The 15614-nt window shown below is 43.5% G+C and overlaps 1 protein-coding gene across 1 annotated transcript; it reads right to left on the bottom strand.

The window, feature by feature from the left end:
- Positions 1–13460: 13460 nt before the first annotated feature.
- On the bottom strand, positions 13461–15383 carry LOC308339181 (growth-regulated alpha protein-like). Its single transcript, XM_080797634.1, has 4 exons — positions 15138–15383; positions 14893–15016; positions 14702–14785; positions 13461–14217 (listed from the first exon to the last, which is right to left on the bottom strand). The coding sequence occupies exons 1-4, from the start codon at positions 15229–15231 to the stop codon at positions 14202–14204; spliced, it is 318 nt and encodes a 105-aa protein (XP_080653760.1). The 5' UTR covers positions 15232–15383; the 3' UTR covers positions 13461–14201.
- Between the last annotated feature and the right edge of the window lie 231 nt (positions 15384–15614).

Here is a 15614-nt window from a genome sequence, read left to right as displayed (position 1 = left end):
GGGAATCAGACCTGAAAGCACATAACAGTGAAGATAGTGTTGTATTTACTTAGGAATATATGAATACAATGATTTAAAATTTAATTAAATAATCATTTATTTAGCACATACTATGTGCCTATATCAATAAACTGACAATTGATTAAATTGTCCACAGTCATTGATAAAAATGGATTAGACATCCATTTTAGATCTTTAAAACTGTTTTAAAAATTTTTTTATTTATTTTATTTTTATAGGTCTGTTTTTTTTTTAAATTTTATTTATTTGACAAAGAGAAATCAGAGTTAGGCAGAGAGGCAGACAGAGAGAGGGGGAAGCAGGCTCCTGCTGAGCAGAGAGCCCGATGCAGGGCTCCATCCCAGGACCCTGAGATCATGACCTGAGCCGAAGGCAGAGGCTTAAACCACTGAGCCACCCAGGCGCCCCTATTTTATTTTTAGAGCAAAAGAGAGAGAGAGTGCCCAAGCAGGGACAGGGGCAGAGAGAGAGAGACAGACAGACAGAATCTTGAGCAGACTCTTTGCTGAGCACAGAGCCCAAAGAAGGGCTCAATCCCACGGCCCTGGAATCATGAAATGAGCTGAAACCAAGAGTCAGATACTCAACTGACTGAGTCACCCAGGATCTGGATTATTAAGGCTTTTAATAAAATATGATTATAAACTTGCTATTAGGATGTCTAAAGAACTCAAGAAAACCCGTCAACACTTAAAAAGAAAATGAAAGAAAAAAGTGAAATGGGAAATTAATGGTGTATAGAATCAGAAACCATTATTTAATACAATATTGATTACAAACTCATTGGAAGATGCACTGTGGTGTATGAGTCAAATAGGCTGCCACCTGAATGCTACGAATCAGCAAGTGCTAAGTCAACTGCACATTTTGAACCAGAGGGGTTTCATCCACGTGAAGGACTCACTTCCATGGGAGAACAGGAGGTACTGAACTTAGCATGCTGGACTCATCCTTTCCAAATGATTTCTCCTCCCAGGAGAGTCATAAAATAGGGAGAGTAAAGACTAGGAATGTTATGCAAATCGAGCTAGTTAAGTTTAAAAAGAACCATGAAAGAACCATGGGGCTGGAAGAGTGTTCTTCCCGTAGGTATTTCTAAAATGTGAAAAAGAACAACAGTAACAACTTACACATAGAACAGGTGTCAAAATCAGCATCGGAGATTAAGGACAGGGGGAAGACCGGGGGACAGAAGGAAGACCATAGGAACATACTTGGACAAGATGACCATCGGCGAGCCAAGGAGAGAGCCTTCAGAAGAAAGCCTGAGGACACCTTGACCTGGGGCTTCTAGCCTCCTGAACTATGAGAAGAACACATTTCTGTGGTTCAAGCCACTCAGTCTATGCTACTTGGTTATGGCAGCCGGAGCAAATTTAACGCTCAACCTAAGCTCGGTGATATTGGCTGCAGGTGATAGGCGGGCACTGAAGAACCTCAAGCAGAAGAAGGGCCTTTAAGATCTGCTCTTCAGGGGCCGCCCGGGTCGCTCAGTGGGTTAAGTGACTACCTTCAGCTCAGGTCATCATCCCCGAGTCCCAGGATCGAGTCTCACATCCGTGCTCCCTACTCAGTGGGGAGTCTGCTTCTCGCTCTGAGCGTTCCCCTCTCAGGCTTTCTCTCTCTCTCTCTCTCTCTCTCTCTCTCAAATGAATAAATAAAATCTATAAGAGGGGAGAAAAACAATCTGCTCTTTAGAACAATGACTATGCGATGCATGAGATTGTTGGGAAGGGATAGCTGGGGGGTCTGGGAGACTAGTTAGGAAGTTACAACAATGGTGTAGTGAAAGCTGATGAGATCATGAGCAGGGGGAGCGGTAGAGGGAGAAGCAGACAACCCTTTGAGCAGGGAGCCCAAAGCGGGTTTGATCCCAGAGTCCTGGGATCATCACCTGAGCAGAAGGCAGATGCTTAACCGACTGAGCCACCCAAGCAGCCCTAAGTGAATTGTTTATAAAGTAAAGTGGAAAAACACAGGAGCGGTGGGCTCTGCATGTGGCCTCTGGGAAGAGCTAACCAAATTACAGTGGTGATGTGTTAACACCAACAGCAAACAGCAAGGAGAAACTCCAGGAGATAGACATCAATCCAGATTAAGATCAAAGCATTTGATGACCCAGCGAGGGAAGGCTCAGAGCTGGCAAGGGGTAACAGTCAGGATGTTTGCGGCACCTGATGAATTACCATGTCACGAAGAAGAAATGCACCTCACCCAGGAACACACAGAGGGTCTCTTTGTGGAGGGAAGGCTCGGCATTCCACAGCCTGGGTGCAGTCGGGTGGAGCTGGCCGTGGTGTCTGAAGGAGCAACAAGGACAGGAAAGGGATGGAACAGTCCTGGCATTATGCCTTGGCTCTGCCCTTAACAGGCTTATAACCTTGGGCAAGTCAGTTGACTTCTCTTTCCTTTCACTAGCAAATCAGGGTAAACATGAGGTGATTGTTATTACAACACTTTATTAGCTAATTAATACTTAGAGGGCTCATAAAAAGCCCCCTGGAGGTGATTTATAAAGGGAGGGCTGAAGAATGTGTAAAAAGGGAACTGGAAGAAATGTCAAGGAGGTGTGGAGGTGAAAAGTGTTCTAGCAACAAGGAACAGCATCTGCAAGCCCCTGAGCCCAAACAGAAAATGCTGTTTTCAGAGAACTAAGAAGTGATTTGATACAACTACAGCATAGAGTTCCATTGGGATGAAATGAGAAAACAGAAATTGCAAGCAGTTAAGTAATTTGTTCAAGGTCACATAGCAATAGGGTCTGATCTGTGAATTCAATGTGCCTGTACCAGGACTTGCATTTAAATTATTAATCCTAGGGGTGCCTGGGTGGCTCAGTCGGTTAAGTGTCTGACTGGACTTTGGCTCAGGTCGTGATCTCAGGGTCCTGGGATCGAGCCCCACATCAAGCCCTGAGTCAGTCTCCATGCTCAGTGGGGAATCTGCTTGAGGACTCTCTCTCTCTCCCTCTCTCTCTGCCCCTCCCCCTGCTCGGGCTCTTTCTCTCTCTCAAATAAGAAAGTCTTTAAACTATTGATCCCATACAGCCTCCCTATAGCACTATACAAAAATAAAACCTTTGCCAAGGGTGGTAAAGGCTTCATATTTCTCAATGTGTTTAGAAAGTCACACAGTGAATATTCACTTGAGCTTAAGTAGAAAAATCCAGGTGAGAATGTTAGAACAAGGGTCATTAGTTATACAGAATCAGACCTCCAAAGCAAGTAAGCTAAACTTAGTCGGATAATTCAACCAGCAGCCTACTAACCCTTGCTTTCACTCTAGTCCTCCGGAAAAGAAAGAAACCATCTCAAAACGGATTTTGTGACTAACACAAGATCTTGATGATTAGTTTTCTATCGTAAACTTACTTACCACTCACTAAATAGAAAATGAGCTCAAAAAAGCCACAGTAATTGCCTTTATTTTACAAACAAAACCCAACCCAGATCCAGATCCCTCCAGTTTTATAATGGACTAGCCGTTGGGTGGTTGTGTTACGTATGATCCGGAGACGGGACGAGCTGGTCCGTCTGTGCCTCTTTCCCGGAGCACCAATGCACAGAAGATCACACACATTGGCTCTAAGATCTTCTCTTCGTCCTCCATGTTCCCATGTTCTGCTACAATGTGGTAAGCTGAAGAATTATTTTTGCTTGTCCTGCATGTGATTTGCCGGGATTCCCGAATCTGATGCTTGTTGTCTGATGACCGTGGAGGTGTGTGGCTCAGACCTTCCTCCGACAGCACCTGCGGGAGGAGCTCCGTCACTGTCTCAGAGAGGAGGCTGGCTTCACAGTGCGCCTTTCACTGGTAGTGGTCACCTCTCGGTGGTGTTTTCCCACATTTCCTACATTTCCTACATTTCTCTGCTGGCTTCCCCTGTACCTCCCAAATGCATACTCCCACCTCAAGCCCGAGGCTGTCCTCATTTTCCCAGGTCTCCCCAGGGATTTGTCACCTGTGCTTGAAGTTGGACTTCCAGCAACACTTGTTGTAGTTGAAGGATTTCCACCCAAGGGGGAAGGAAAAAAAGGAAATTTTGCTCAAAATTCCTCGTAGCTGAAGTACCTATGCTTTGATCTGCCTAAGATAATTTACGCCAATTTGATCACTTCCATGTTTAGTAGGGATAATTTATTACATGAAAGGTATAGTCATGATTCATTCACATCTATAGCAGAACTTTTATTTAAATATCAGTCTACTTCTGAAGAAAAACTTTCCTCAGGACCTTTGACATGTGGTGTACCTGTCTTCAATCTTTTTAATAATACATCCTCAGGAGCCAAGCAAATTAATTTTCCATCTTTCAATGCAACTCTGAAAGGAGACCATTTGGATTACTAAAAATGAGAGTACTGCCTTTTAAAAAATGGCTTATTTAAAATTCTAGAGTGATTTAGTGGTATTTATGGGTTTAAAAAACTACAAATACACATCAAAATAAATGTGTCTCAGACATTACAGCAACCATATATTTAGGATACAATATTACACAGGTACTACCACAATTTTCTACCATTGACTATGAGTGATGCCGGTTAAGATGTGAGATAGAAACCTTTCAACAATAACCAATCAGAAAGCACTTATGACTGTGCATGTAATATGTACATAATACGTGTAGCTCTATGCATTAGGTTCTGTGTTCGCTAATCTGGAAGTGGATCTCCCAAGTTGCCACCATAGAATATCCTTCATATATTGGCTAACAGTCTTTTTCCGCCACTTTTTGTTTGCTTTTTTGTCCTGCTTTCAGAATCTCACTAAAATCTCACTAATGACTGAGAAGGGAGAGGTTGTGTTGTCGAAAAAACAAGGAACGTGGTCTGTGTTGCTATTTAGGTTCCTATTTAAATTAATTCTGAAGTCTCCATGGCTGGTCACAGACCACAGAACTCCACCTGCTTCTCCAGGGTCTGGAAGTTCCTTAAGTCCGGGCATGACCGTCTTACCATAGTTTGAACTCAGAGTGGAAATTCCAGGATTTAAAACTAATGTATTCAGTATCCACTTCTGGTTTAAAAAAGAAACTCTTCAGAAATTATTAATAGCAGGTGACTTCCTTGACCTCAAAAACCTATAAAGCATCTATGGTAAGTATTATATTTAGTGGTGAAATGTTTAAGAGGTTTGTTGAGAGCAAAACAAGACTATCTGCCATCGTCACTTGTCTTCAAGCTTGCACTGAAGATTTTAACCAGTTGTAGTAAGCCTGGAAAAAAAAATTACAATAAAGGGGGGAAAAAAGGCCCTGCCGTTAGAAGCAGGTGACATAATGGCCTATGTGAAAGGTGAAAACTAATTAAAATTATTTTAAAGGTGCATCCATGATCCCTACCCTAAATGATTTAGAAATTCAGTGCACTCGCACCAAAACTCCCATACTGACAAGCTGATTGTGAGGTGTATTTGAAAGAATTAAGAAGAACTGAGACACTTCTGAGGAAGAACAGTATGCTGGGGAGCTTGTCTTTCCACTTATCAGGAACGTTTACGGTGCTGTTGTAGTTAAGCCCGTACGGCACTGGTGTAGATATAAACATATTGAAGAAACAATGAGGGAAAAGACAGAGTCTAGAAACAAACCCATTACATATATGTTATCCTGATTTATGGCCGAGAAGGCAAGATGATGGACTTCCCTATAAATGGCGCTTGAACAATTTGTTACCCGTATATGAGAAATAAAAAGTGAATTACTCCCTCACATTGTAGAGAAAAATCAATTCTGAGTTCTAAGGATAAAAGACAAACTATCCAATTTTTAGAAGGCAATACAATTTTTTTTTATTTTGAGAAGACTAGACATAAGAAAAAAAGTTATAATGTAAACAATTTATTTAAAAAAAACACCACAGATACAACTTTTTGCCACATATATAAATGACAAACAGTATACAAAACATAAAGCTTTTATGAAATAACAAATAGCAAAACAGAAAAAAAATGGGCAAAAACAAACTTCACGTAGGGTCAAATACAAAGGGCTCATAATCGTGCAAGAAGGTACCCCATCTCATTTGTAATAAGGGAAAGGCCTATTAAAACTACAGTAAGATACCATTAGTCAACAATTTTATAAATCCGCCAAATACAAGTGTTAGCCAGTAGGGGGAGGAAGAGGAACATTCATAAATTGTAGGCAGACCAAGTCAGTACAACCATTTGTAAAATTGCGTTGTTGAATGAAGTTGAAGGTGTGTATACAACCTTTTAGGCCCTGAATTTCCCATCTCTGCTGATGAGGCTGTGTCTTCACTTACTGGGGTGGGGAGGGTTCCTTTCACGTGGGAGAATTTATTCCCTACTTTGAGGGGGACAGAGGAGAAGCTGAATGTCCTTAAATATGCTGCCTCCTAAGTAAGTTTTATTTAAAATAATCAGTGTGCCAAAGTGGCACACTTTGGGGCAGCCTGCCCTTGGCTCCTACAGTGTAGTGTCATCAAGATAACCTATAGAAGCATAAAATTAACTGTCTTATTCTGAAAATTTATTAATATGATAATGAAATGTGATATCTCAGATGAATATAATAATTTCATCAGCAACCCAACAGTAAAATAAATGTCTGAGATTGTCTTGCAGTCCTATTACTACTATCATCCTTAATAAAAGAAGTACAAACCATTGTAGTCAGTTTCTTGAGGTAATTAATAGATTTTGTCCTGCCTCTACACAGACTTCTTTGACACTTGACAATCTCCATGTATGTCTGGTTTAATTTTAGATATTTCACAGTTTTTATTTTGCTTAAAGCAAACAAACAAACAAACAAACAAACAAACAAACATCTCTTTAGATCTAGTTTCTTTTTAATGAAACACTCCAGTGGATAAAAGGAAAAAAAATTTAAAAAGTTTGTAAGATCTCAGTAGGCACCTTTGATTTCAGACCTCAGTGGGTTTAGCACAGTAATGTTCTTTATGGACTGCAATTTGGAGATGAATTTTTATGGCTTTCTCTTTCCCTGTTGAAGACTGAAAGGAAAAGATTATCAGAGGGGTATTTCCAAGTCAATAAGGAAGTAAAATTTATTTTTCTAATTTGTTTATTTGGGAGGGATGGGGAGTACAGAATGTCATAAATTTGTTAACAGAGATATAAACTTTTTGCTTTATTATTTTTTGGGAGTGGAACTGTGCAACTTTGAAAGATTTATAAAAAACAAACAAACAAAAACCCCACATGACATCACTTGGATTAAAACCTCAAATCAGTAAACCAAGACTTACTACCTTATCTAAATGCAGTTTCAACTGCATTCCCAGAGTACTGTAATCTTTAACCAGTCAAAATGGAATCTCCAGGTCAATATGGAATCTCCAGGTCAATACTAGGAAATTTACTGATAGATGTCTTCTAGGACTGCTTTGTCTAAACAATGCATTCCTTACTAATATCTTCCTTCCTTCCTTCCTTCCTTCCTTCCTTCCTTCCTTTCTTCCTTCCTATTTTCCTTCTCTTTTTTTAATGCTTTCTTCTACCTTCAAGAACTTTTTTTTGTTGGGGGCACCTGGGTGGCTCAGTAAGTTGAACTTTGGACTCTTATGTTGGCTCAGATCATGATCTCAGGATTGTGAGATGGAAGGCTCTCTTTCTTTTCCTTTCTCAAAAATAAATAAATAAATAAGATCTTTTTTTTTTTTTTTAAAGAACCTTTATTGTTTTGCTCAGCAGAGCTCCCCTCTACTTGCTACATGGAATGCTGCCTGATTCATTAATTGTTTAATGAAGCCAAGTAGATCTTCAAATTTATTCAGTTGAATTTTGTTTTTTGGCAGATCCAATGTCATTTTCAGCTAATGATGATTTAGAGACTATTGTCATGAGAAAGTCTGTGCATCTTTTTAAAAACCATGTCTGCAGAAAGCAGGAAATGAATATGCTTTCATGTATCTGCGTCTTTTATGTCTACTTGCCCAATCATATTTAAGGTCTTAATGGAATCTGCCATTGGCTGATAAATTAATAATTCTTGTCCTGTCAAGGGCAGAATGTTAAGCTTCAAAAGTTCTCAAAACTGAATTACTGGCAGTGGCTTATGAGCTCAAATTCTATTCATTGTTTTGTTAAATGGCCTTGGTTATGTCATATTTAACATTATTTTCTGCATCAATAAGTCAAATTCTTTAAATAATACAGTTACTGATACAGTACCACTATGTGCATTGTTGGGCCGTAATCAAAGGAGCGAGACTGATACAAAGCGAAGGTCAAGCAAAGCTTTAATTCGCACCAAGCATCAAGAATCAAACCTAGGTCCCGGGTGGCCTCTTACAGAGAGGGCGACCCCTCCCTGTCTTACCGACTAAATTTTAAAGGGCAAGAGCCATGTGGTTGAGCCTGGCCACACACAGGTGGCCAATGAGATTGCAACACACAGAGAAAGCTGCATAGTCCTGCTAGGTCACACACAAGTGACCAATTGAATCACAGTTTACCCTATAGTAGATATTTGAACTAGCCTATCACCTTGGTCAGAATTGGCGCCCAAAAGGCGGGGCCCACACTCCTTGGTAGCTAGGGAGACAGTACGCGTGCCCCACTGATTGGATGTCTCCACCTGGCCTAACCCACCCTTGCATTTGGGCTTTGTTACCTGGGACTGGTTTCCCGGACTTGCTTTTAAGTAAGTCCCCTGGGGGGGTAGGGGGGCAGGGTCGGTTTAAGTTTTACTGCATAAACAAAAAAAATCACCGTTTCGGATGGAATAGCTCTGGCTAAATAGGCCCTTACATGCATAACCTCAATAATCAGAATATCTCATTTGTCCTCACAAGGGGAGGTGTCATTGAATTGCGTCTGTAAAGACTGATAAAAGCCCAGCTTTTAGTGTATCTATCTTGAAACCTTGCAACAATGCTGTAAGGATAGTTTTTATTTTACTGATGAGGACAACAATGAAACGCAGATGAGGTAAGTAATTTGGCAAGGTCACAAGACGAGGAAGAGACTGTTTTTTTTCCTTTCAAGTGTGTTTGGTCACAGTGCCCGTAATTTTTCTTTAGCCCACACTGCAGTGGCTCATGGAGAGGAGTCTGAGGGGATTCTGGAAAAGCAAAGGGAAGTGGTGGCTCTACCATATGCTCACAGATGAGGCTCGAGTCACAGTCAACCCACAGGCCTCTTTGATGGTCCTCTAGATTGGATTAATATTCAAAAACCTTGGTTCTCCTCCTTGCTTTGCACTTAGATAGCTCTGAGGTGGTCTGTGTGCTTGTGTGTTTTGTGGTCCAAAGAGCAGACTCTGAATTCTAATTGGCTGCTTCAGGTCTGGGTCCATTTGATCTGTTCACAACTGCCCAGGTCACTTTCTTTTCAGAGGACTGCTCAAAGTGAAAGGTACAATCCCAGTCACCTGTCGCTATCCCTCTGAGGACAGAGGATGAAACACTTCCCCAGAACGCCACACACACAGGTGAAGATAAGGTCCCTCATGTGGGCTGGTGAACTTAATAAAATGCTACCCCGAAGACTTCTGCCTCAGCCTCTACTTTCTGGAGATGTTTAGATAAAACAGGACTCTCATCTTATAATTCTTCTGTTCCAGCCGAGAAACCACTAATCTACATTGGTATTGCTGGACGTCTACCTCTCATAGAGCTCACAGTTTGTCAGTTTCTGGAATTCTCTAGAGATATCTCAGAAGAACTTTCAAATACGGAATCATCTTCACAGTGTGGGATCACCCATCATTCCTCTTCTCCAGCCCTGGCTTCTTTCCCAGGTGGCTTCCATTACTGTTTCCTGATGGCTTCTCAGAGTCAATGGTCACACTACAACTCACTGTTCTAAGACTGATCTGAAGAAAGAACATCGTTCCTGCCCTCATCGACCGGTGGTCATCGTCTCAAATACTCTGTCCTCCACTTGCTATCTTGATGTTCCCAGCGGAAGGCTGTCTGGTACTCCAAATCTCAACTTCATGTGGACGATTTCATGGGATACCCTCTCTTGCCTTTTTAGTTTGCTACAGGAAAGCTTTCATATCTATGAGTGTCAACCGAGAAAAGGAGGCAAAACTGAAATACAAAGGCCTTTATTTGGAGTTTCTGAATGGCAATTCCAGGAGGGAACGCAGATTCCAGTGTAACCAGAAAAGTGCCGCACCCAAGCTGAGGGAGCAAAGATTTTATGAGAGGAAGAAGGGTTGGGGGAGGGGCAGTCACATGACTTGAGTAAGGGAGGAGGAGGGAAAAAAGTCATGACTGGGGCTAACAGATTGAGCCTTCTGTGTTCACACGTTGATCAAATATATTGGTGTTGTCTGATGAGACCCCGCTTGGTATGCGCTAATGAACTTCTCTGCTCTCAGAAAGTCAGACCAGCAGTTTTTAGTCTGGCCACCAACTGTCCCGTTGGTTTTACCAACAACTGCTTGCAAAACAATCACCCTGACTGGCTCAGTTTTAAAGTTACTTTCGTCCAGTTCAAAAGTTCATTGGAAAGGAAAATGGAGCTTTGGAACAGAGCTGCTCATGTCCAGAAATTGTATATGTTCTCACAAGGGCCAGCTGGAGGACCCACAGTGAATGCAGACCCAGCCCTCCTCTTTTTCTTCCAGTCATTCATGTCTTCCCTCCCGTTGTGTGATAAATGTATTTGGGTTCACTTTGAAGCTTTCCAGTAGCAGCAATCTGGAGAAAAGACTTAAATCTCCTTTGGTTTAACTTAAGAACATTAACAGCAGTTGTGTTTATTGACCATTAGCCAGTGTTGGTGCCATTTTGGTTCCCCCCACAATCTCAAACTGCCCTTCTGCCATAGGTACATTTTGTTAGTCTAATGAAAAGTGCTTTGAACACTGGAATTCGGGTCTCTTGTGGAAGGTTGCATAATGGGTCGCCAAAGATGTCCACATTCTCATCCCCAGAACCTACACAATTCGTATATAACTTCTACCTTCATTGTAAAATAAACTTTGTTGGTGTGATTACATTCAGGATCTTGCAATGGGAAGATTATTCTGGATTATCCTGGGTGGGCCTGATATAATCACAAGGATTCTCATGAAAGGGATGCAGAAGTCAGAATCAGACAGAAGGGGAGGTAGCAGTGCAGAAGGACAAGAAAGAGATGGAGAAGGCCATGCTGATCGCCGGGAAGTTTTGGAAAGATGGCCCTGAGCTGCGGAAGGTTGATGGCCTCCAGAAGCTGGAGGGATCCAGGCAATGGACTCTTTCCTGGCGTTTTCAGAAGGTGCTAGCACTGAGGCCACCTTGACTTTCGTCCAGTAGAACTAACTTCTGTCTTCTGACCTCCAGAACTAGAAGAGAATAAGTTTGTATTGTCTTAAGCTACTAAAGTTGTGACAATTTGTTGCTGTAGCCACAGAACGCTGGTGCTTGGGTCAGATCGCAACCCTTCTTCTCCAGAAATTCAGGGTCACCATCATCTCTTTGGCACTGCCTTGCAACTTACTCAAATTGTAATGCTTCATTCTGTAACAACGACAAGGAGGAGGTTCTATTCTTGTATCCCCTTTATGAGAGGAGCAGTGAGGTTTCGATGAATGGAGAAATTTGACCTCGAGTCACACAGAAGGCGTTAGGAATGGAAAGCCACGGTCAGACCAGTCTGATTCTTCACTGCCGATTCCCTCAAACAATGCATGAACCAGCTGAAGCTTCTTCATCTTTCTCTGCAGTCACCTTGTTCACTTTTCAAGTTAACAAGGCCTCTGTGGAGCTTGTCATATTCATATCTTAAAATTTTATCCTGAATGCATATGGAGATGTTCTGCATCAGACAGATTTCTTATTTATTACCTCCCAGTGAGGCAATAAAGCAGAAGTGTCACTTCCTGCTTGCCTCAGGCCTTACGCCTGGGGTAATGTGGCGAAAGCCAGATGAGTTGTCTCACTCCAAAAAGGGGAGCTGGGGGATACAATCGGGATACAATCGTCTCTGCTTATTAAGGGGAAGGAGGGCTTTGTTCCTTTGTCCTCCTCGAAGGGTCTCCTTCGTAACTTGCTAAAACTAAATCCCAACTCTAACCCCGTGTTGTGTAAGTCAATCTTTCCAAAATTCAGATTACCCCTGGTCTCCCCTGATGAGACCTTTGGGTGCCTCCGAAGTCTGTGGCTTTATCTCTTTTGACCCGTAAATGTTTGGAGAGCTGGCCTTCCAGTCTCCCATCACCCTGAGGCTTAAGCTGACGCCTGTGTTTGGATGTAACCATTGGGTCCTCTTTTAGGAGATTAGAAAAATTTTATCATCTCTTAGGATCAGAGCAATTCACTAGACAAAGGACAGATTAACACTCATGGTATGTGAAGAGGTGACAACTTTTACAAGAACACTGAGAAACCCAAGGAAGTTTTCTTTCCCACATCCTAAACACATTGACCTTGACTTGGGGTTAAGGAAGGAGTTGGTGCTGGCATTTCTGGATTTTCCAGAATGGTTTGTATGTGTTTACCTCAATATTTAAAGATCACTGTTCTGTCCATCTCCTTCATTCTGAGCAAGTACGAAGTACGAAGAGACTAGTATACTTCATTTTCAGGGGAGAGCATAGAGGCTCCAAGTTGCTGTTTCTTGTCTGCAGTTACCCAGCAACTTTAGACAAGTGTGGGCTTGTGCCACACTTCCTCCTGCTGAAGGCTACAAATGTGCCCAGGAAATAGGTCCTGAGTCAGAGACAGGCACACACCCTACCTGGCCTTCCCCATAGGTGCACAAATTCTCTTCCCTTTCAGATTGAGAATACATTCTCTTCCGGGCGACTCAAATGCTTTCCCAGTTATGAGATGACAGCCTTTGTTTCTGCTGTGAAAGCTGGATGTACTCCCATTGACCCAGGGGGCATTTAAATCCAAACTTTCAGGTTTAGAAATATTTGAACCATCACTATACTTGTGAAGCACCGGAACAGCATTACACATGGTGATTGTTATCGGTTCACGTCTTGAGATGAGAAAATAAGACCTTGTCACTTAGACCCTAGGCAGCTGAAACCCTCAGCCAACTCACTTTTCCTGCTTTTTCCCTCCATTACACAAATTGTTCGAGTTCTAAGGAAGAATGGAATGTACAGTTTAGCCCCCAGCTTCATTAAGAGGGAAAATAATGTATAATTGAAAAACCATTTCACAAGATAACTTAAATGAGAGCTCTTTTTAAAAAACATGTACTAACATTCGCAAAATTGTAAAGAGCTCCGACTGAATAACAGTTGTTTATACGGAAACAAAATGAATATTTTCTGTAAAACGGAGATTCTCAAGGTGGGGGACTGCAAGGACTTGGAAAAAGCATCAAATACACCTTTGTGAACAGGAGTGGAACTAAGGAGTGCCCGCGCTCGCAGCAGTCTCTAGGTGGGTGTGACCTACAGCCTGTTATAAACTTACAGTGCTTGGGTATTCAGAAGGGACAACAGATCAAGAAGGAAAAAAGAAAAAAAAAAACATAAACTAAACAAGAAACTTCTGTAAATAGCTTTATTTTCATGCTATTTGTAAAAACACATCAATAAATATTTAGACTTCTCTATTTCAAGACATAGAGAAACACCACATAATTAACATTAAACAAGGCATTATGCCTTACAAGATAGACATAAAATGTCCAAGGGATATTCAAAACATTGGAGTTTTTAAAGCTTCAACATCAGAAATGTTGACACATACTGTGAAACTCTCTCAATAAATAACAACCGGCATTCTTCTCAACAGTACAAAAACAGATGTGCTCCCACATCCCATGACCTTAACAGGGATGTATCTGCTTGGATCCCACACCATTTATCTCCAGCCTTTATCATGGTGAATGATATGGCATGGTTTCCCCCCACTACCCCCCTAGAAATAATAACTTAATGAATGAAGAATATTTAAGATTCATCATCTACAAATTAAATAATAGAGCTGAACCAACTTTGATGGAACATGAAAATGACCTTTTAAAAGATCATTTTAAAATTTTAAAATAAGAGTACAGCAAATTACCCAATTCATGTCTTTAAACATTAGCTAGGACATTAATATGCTAGCTTTGAGAAAATAAATAAATAAATAAATAAATATGTTAAAAAAAAATAGAAGAATACTCTTTGGCAATAGTCAAATACATTAAAACACAGCCCAGGGAGTCTCAGGAGGTTTTCGTCTTCTGGCCCCATTTCACTAAGTCTGCAACAGTGAGCCATAGGCTTCTGCCTTCTCTGTATCTCAGTTGGTGCTGGCCCTGTGAGGAGAAAATTGTTGCTATTAATAGGATTCGATAAATTGACTGCATAACCCCTTGCCATGTAGCCACCACCTACATCACTGCCCTACGAGGCAGAAAATGCCAGGCTCCTGGATCCTGTCTAATTAGGAATAAGGGGCCTGTGATCCCAATTGTATCATTAGCTTCAAAAAGCTGGAATGTAATGTCACAGTGGACTAAAAAATTCCATTTGGGACATCACTTAAACCTCATAGCAAGCACTTGAAGTAGCTTTTTTAATTTTTCCACATTATTGAGACTTAAAGAGATTCAGTACTTTCCCTGGGGTTACAGGAAAAATCAAAAGTGGAGCCTAGGTTACCCTTAGGGCAGGGAATCACTGCAGAGTCCCTGATTTTCAGTCCTTCAGCTAAACTCTTGATAAAAACTCCCGGGGGCACTTGCCAGGAGTGGTGACCTATGGCTCTCGTCCCACGTGTGAGGAAAAGGCACAACTCACTTGTTCAGCATCTTGTTGATGAGTCTCTTGACCATGGGGGCTTCGGGGTTGAGACAAACCTCCTGCCCATTCTTGAGAGTGGCTCTGCGGAGAGAAGGCAGAGTCAGCGTCGGCGGGGGTGCGACCCGGCGGCCGGCGGGGGCGGGGCGGGGGGGGGGCGCCGGGGCGCAGCGGCGCGGGGTGTCACTTACACGACTTCGGTCTGGTCGCAGTGGGGTCCCGAGGGCGTCACCACGACGTTCTGGATATTCTTGAGGTGGATCCCCTGCACGGTCTGCAGGCACTGGCAGCGCAGCTCGGCGGCCACGGGCGCCCCTGCGGGGAGAACGCACGGGGTGAGCGCGCCGTCCGGGGGTGGGCGCCCCCCGACCCCCGCCCCCCGACCCCCGCCCCCCGCCCCCCGACCCGCCCGGGGGCTGGGGCCGCCGAGTGTCACCTGCGGCGCGGCGGCCGGCGGGGAGCAGCAGCAGCAGCAGCAGCGCGGCGCCGAGGAGCCGGAGGGCGCGGGGGGCGGCGGCGGCGCGGGCCATGGGGCTCGGCTCGGAGAGTCGGGGCGGCGGTGCGGGCGGCTGGAGAGCGGGAGCGAGCGCCGGCCGAGCGGACTCTGTGGCTCCGGCAGTCGGGAGAACCGCTTTTATCCCCGGTTGGCGCGGGGAAGTGAGCGAGCCCGGGGCCAGGGAAATTCCCGGCAGCGCGAGTCGCTCCGGGGTCGGAAAGGTCGTCGCGGCCCCGCCCCGGGGTGGAGGGGGACCCGCCCGGCCACCCGCCTGCCCGGCCTCCCGCGTGTGCCTGCGAGTCGGGGACGTCCTCTTTCCGCCCAAATCCCCAAAGGGGGCGTGAGTGGCCGTCGCGCTGCTGCTGTCCCTGCGGGGGTCACGTGGGCGCCCAGCCGCCCCGGGGCGCGGGCCAGGTT

This window comes from Martes martes (genome assembly GCF_963455335.1).
Source record: "Martes martes genome assembly, chromosome: 2".
In the NCBI taxonomy this organism is placed as follows: Eukaryota; Metazoa; Chordata; class Mammalia; order Carnivora; family Mustelidae; genus Martes; species Martes martes.
The sequence above is the reverse complement of the archived record's forward strand: the minus strand, read 5'-3'. Positions and strand labels throughout refer to the sequence as shown.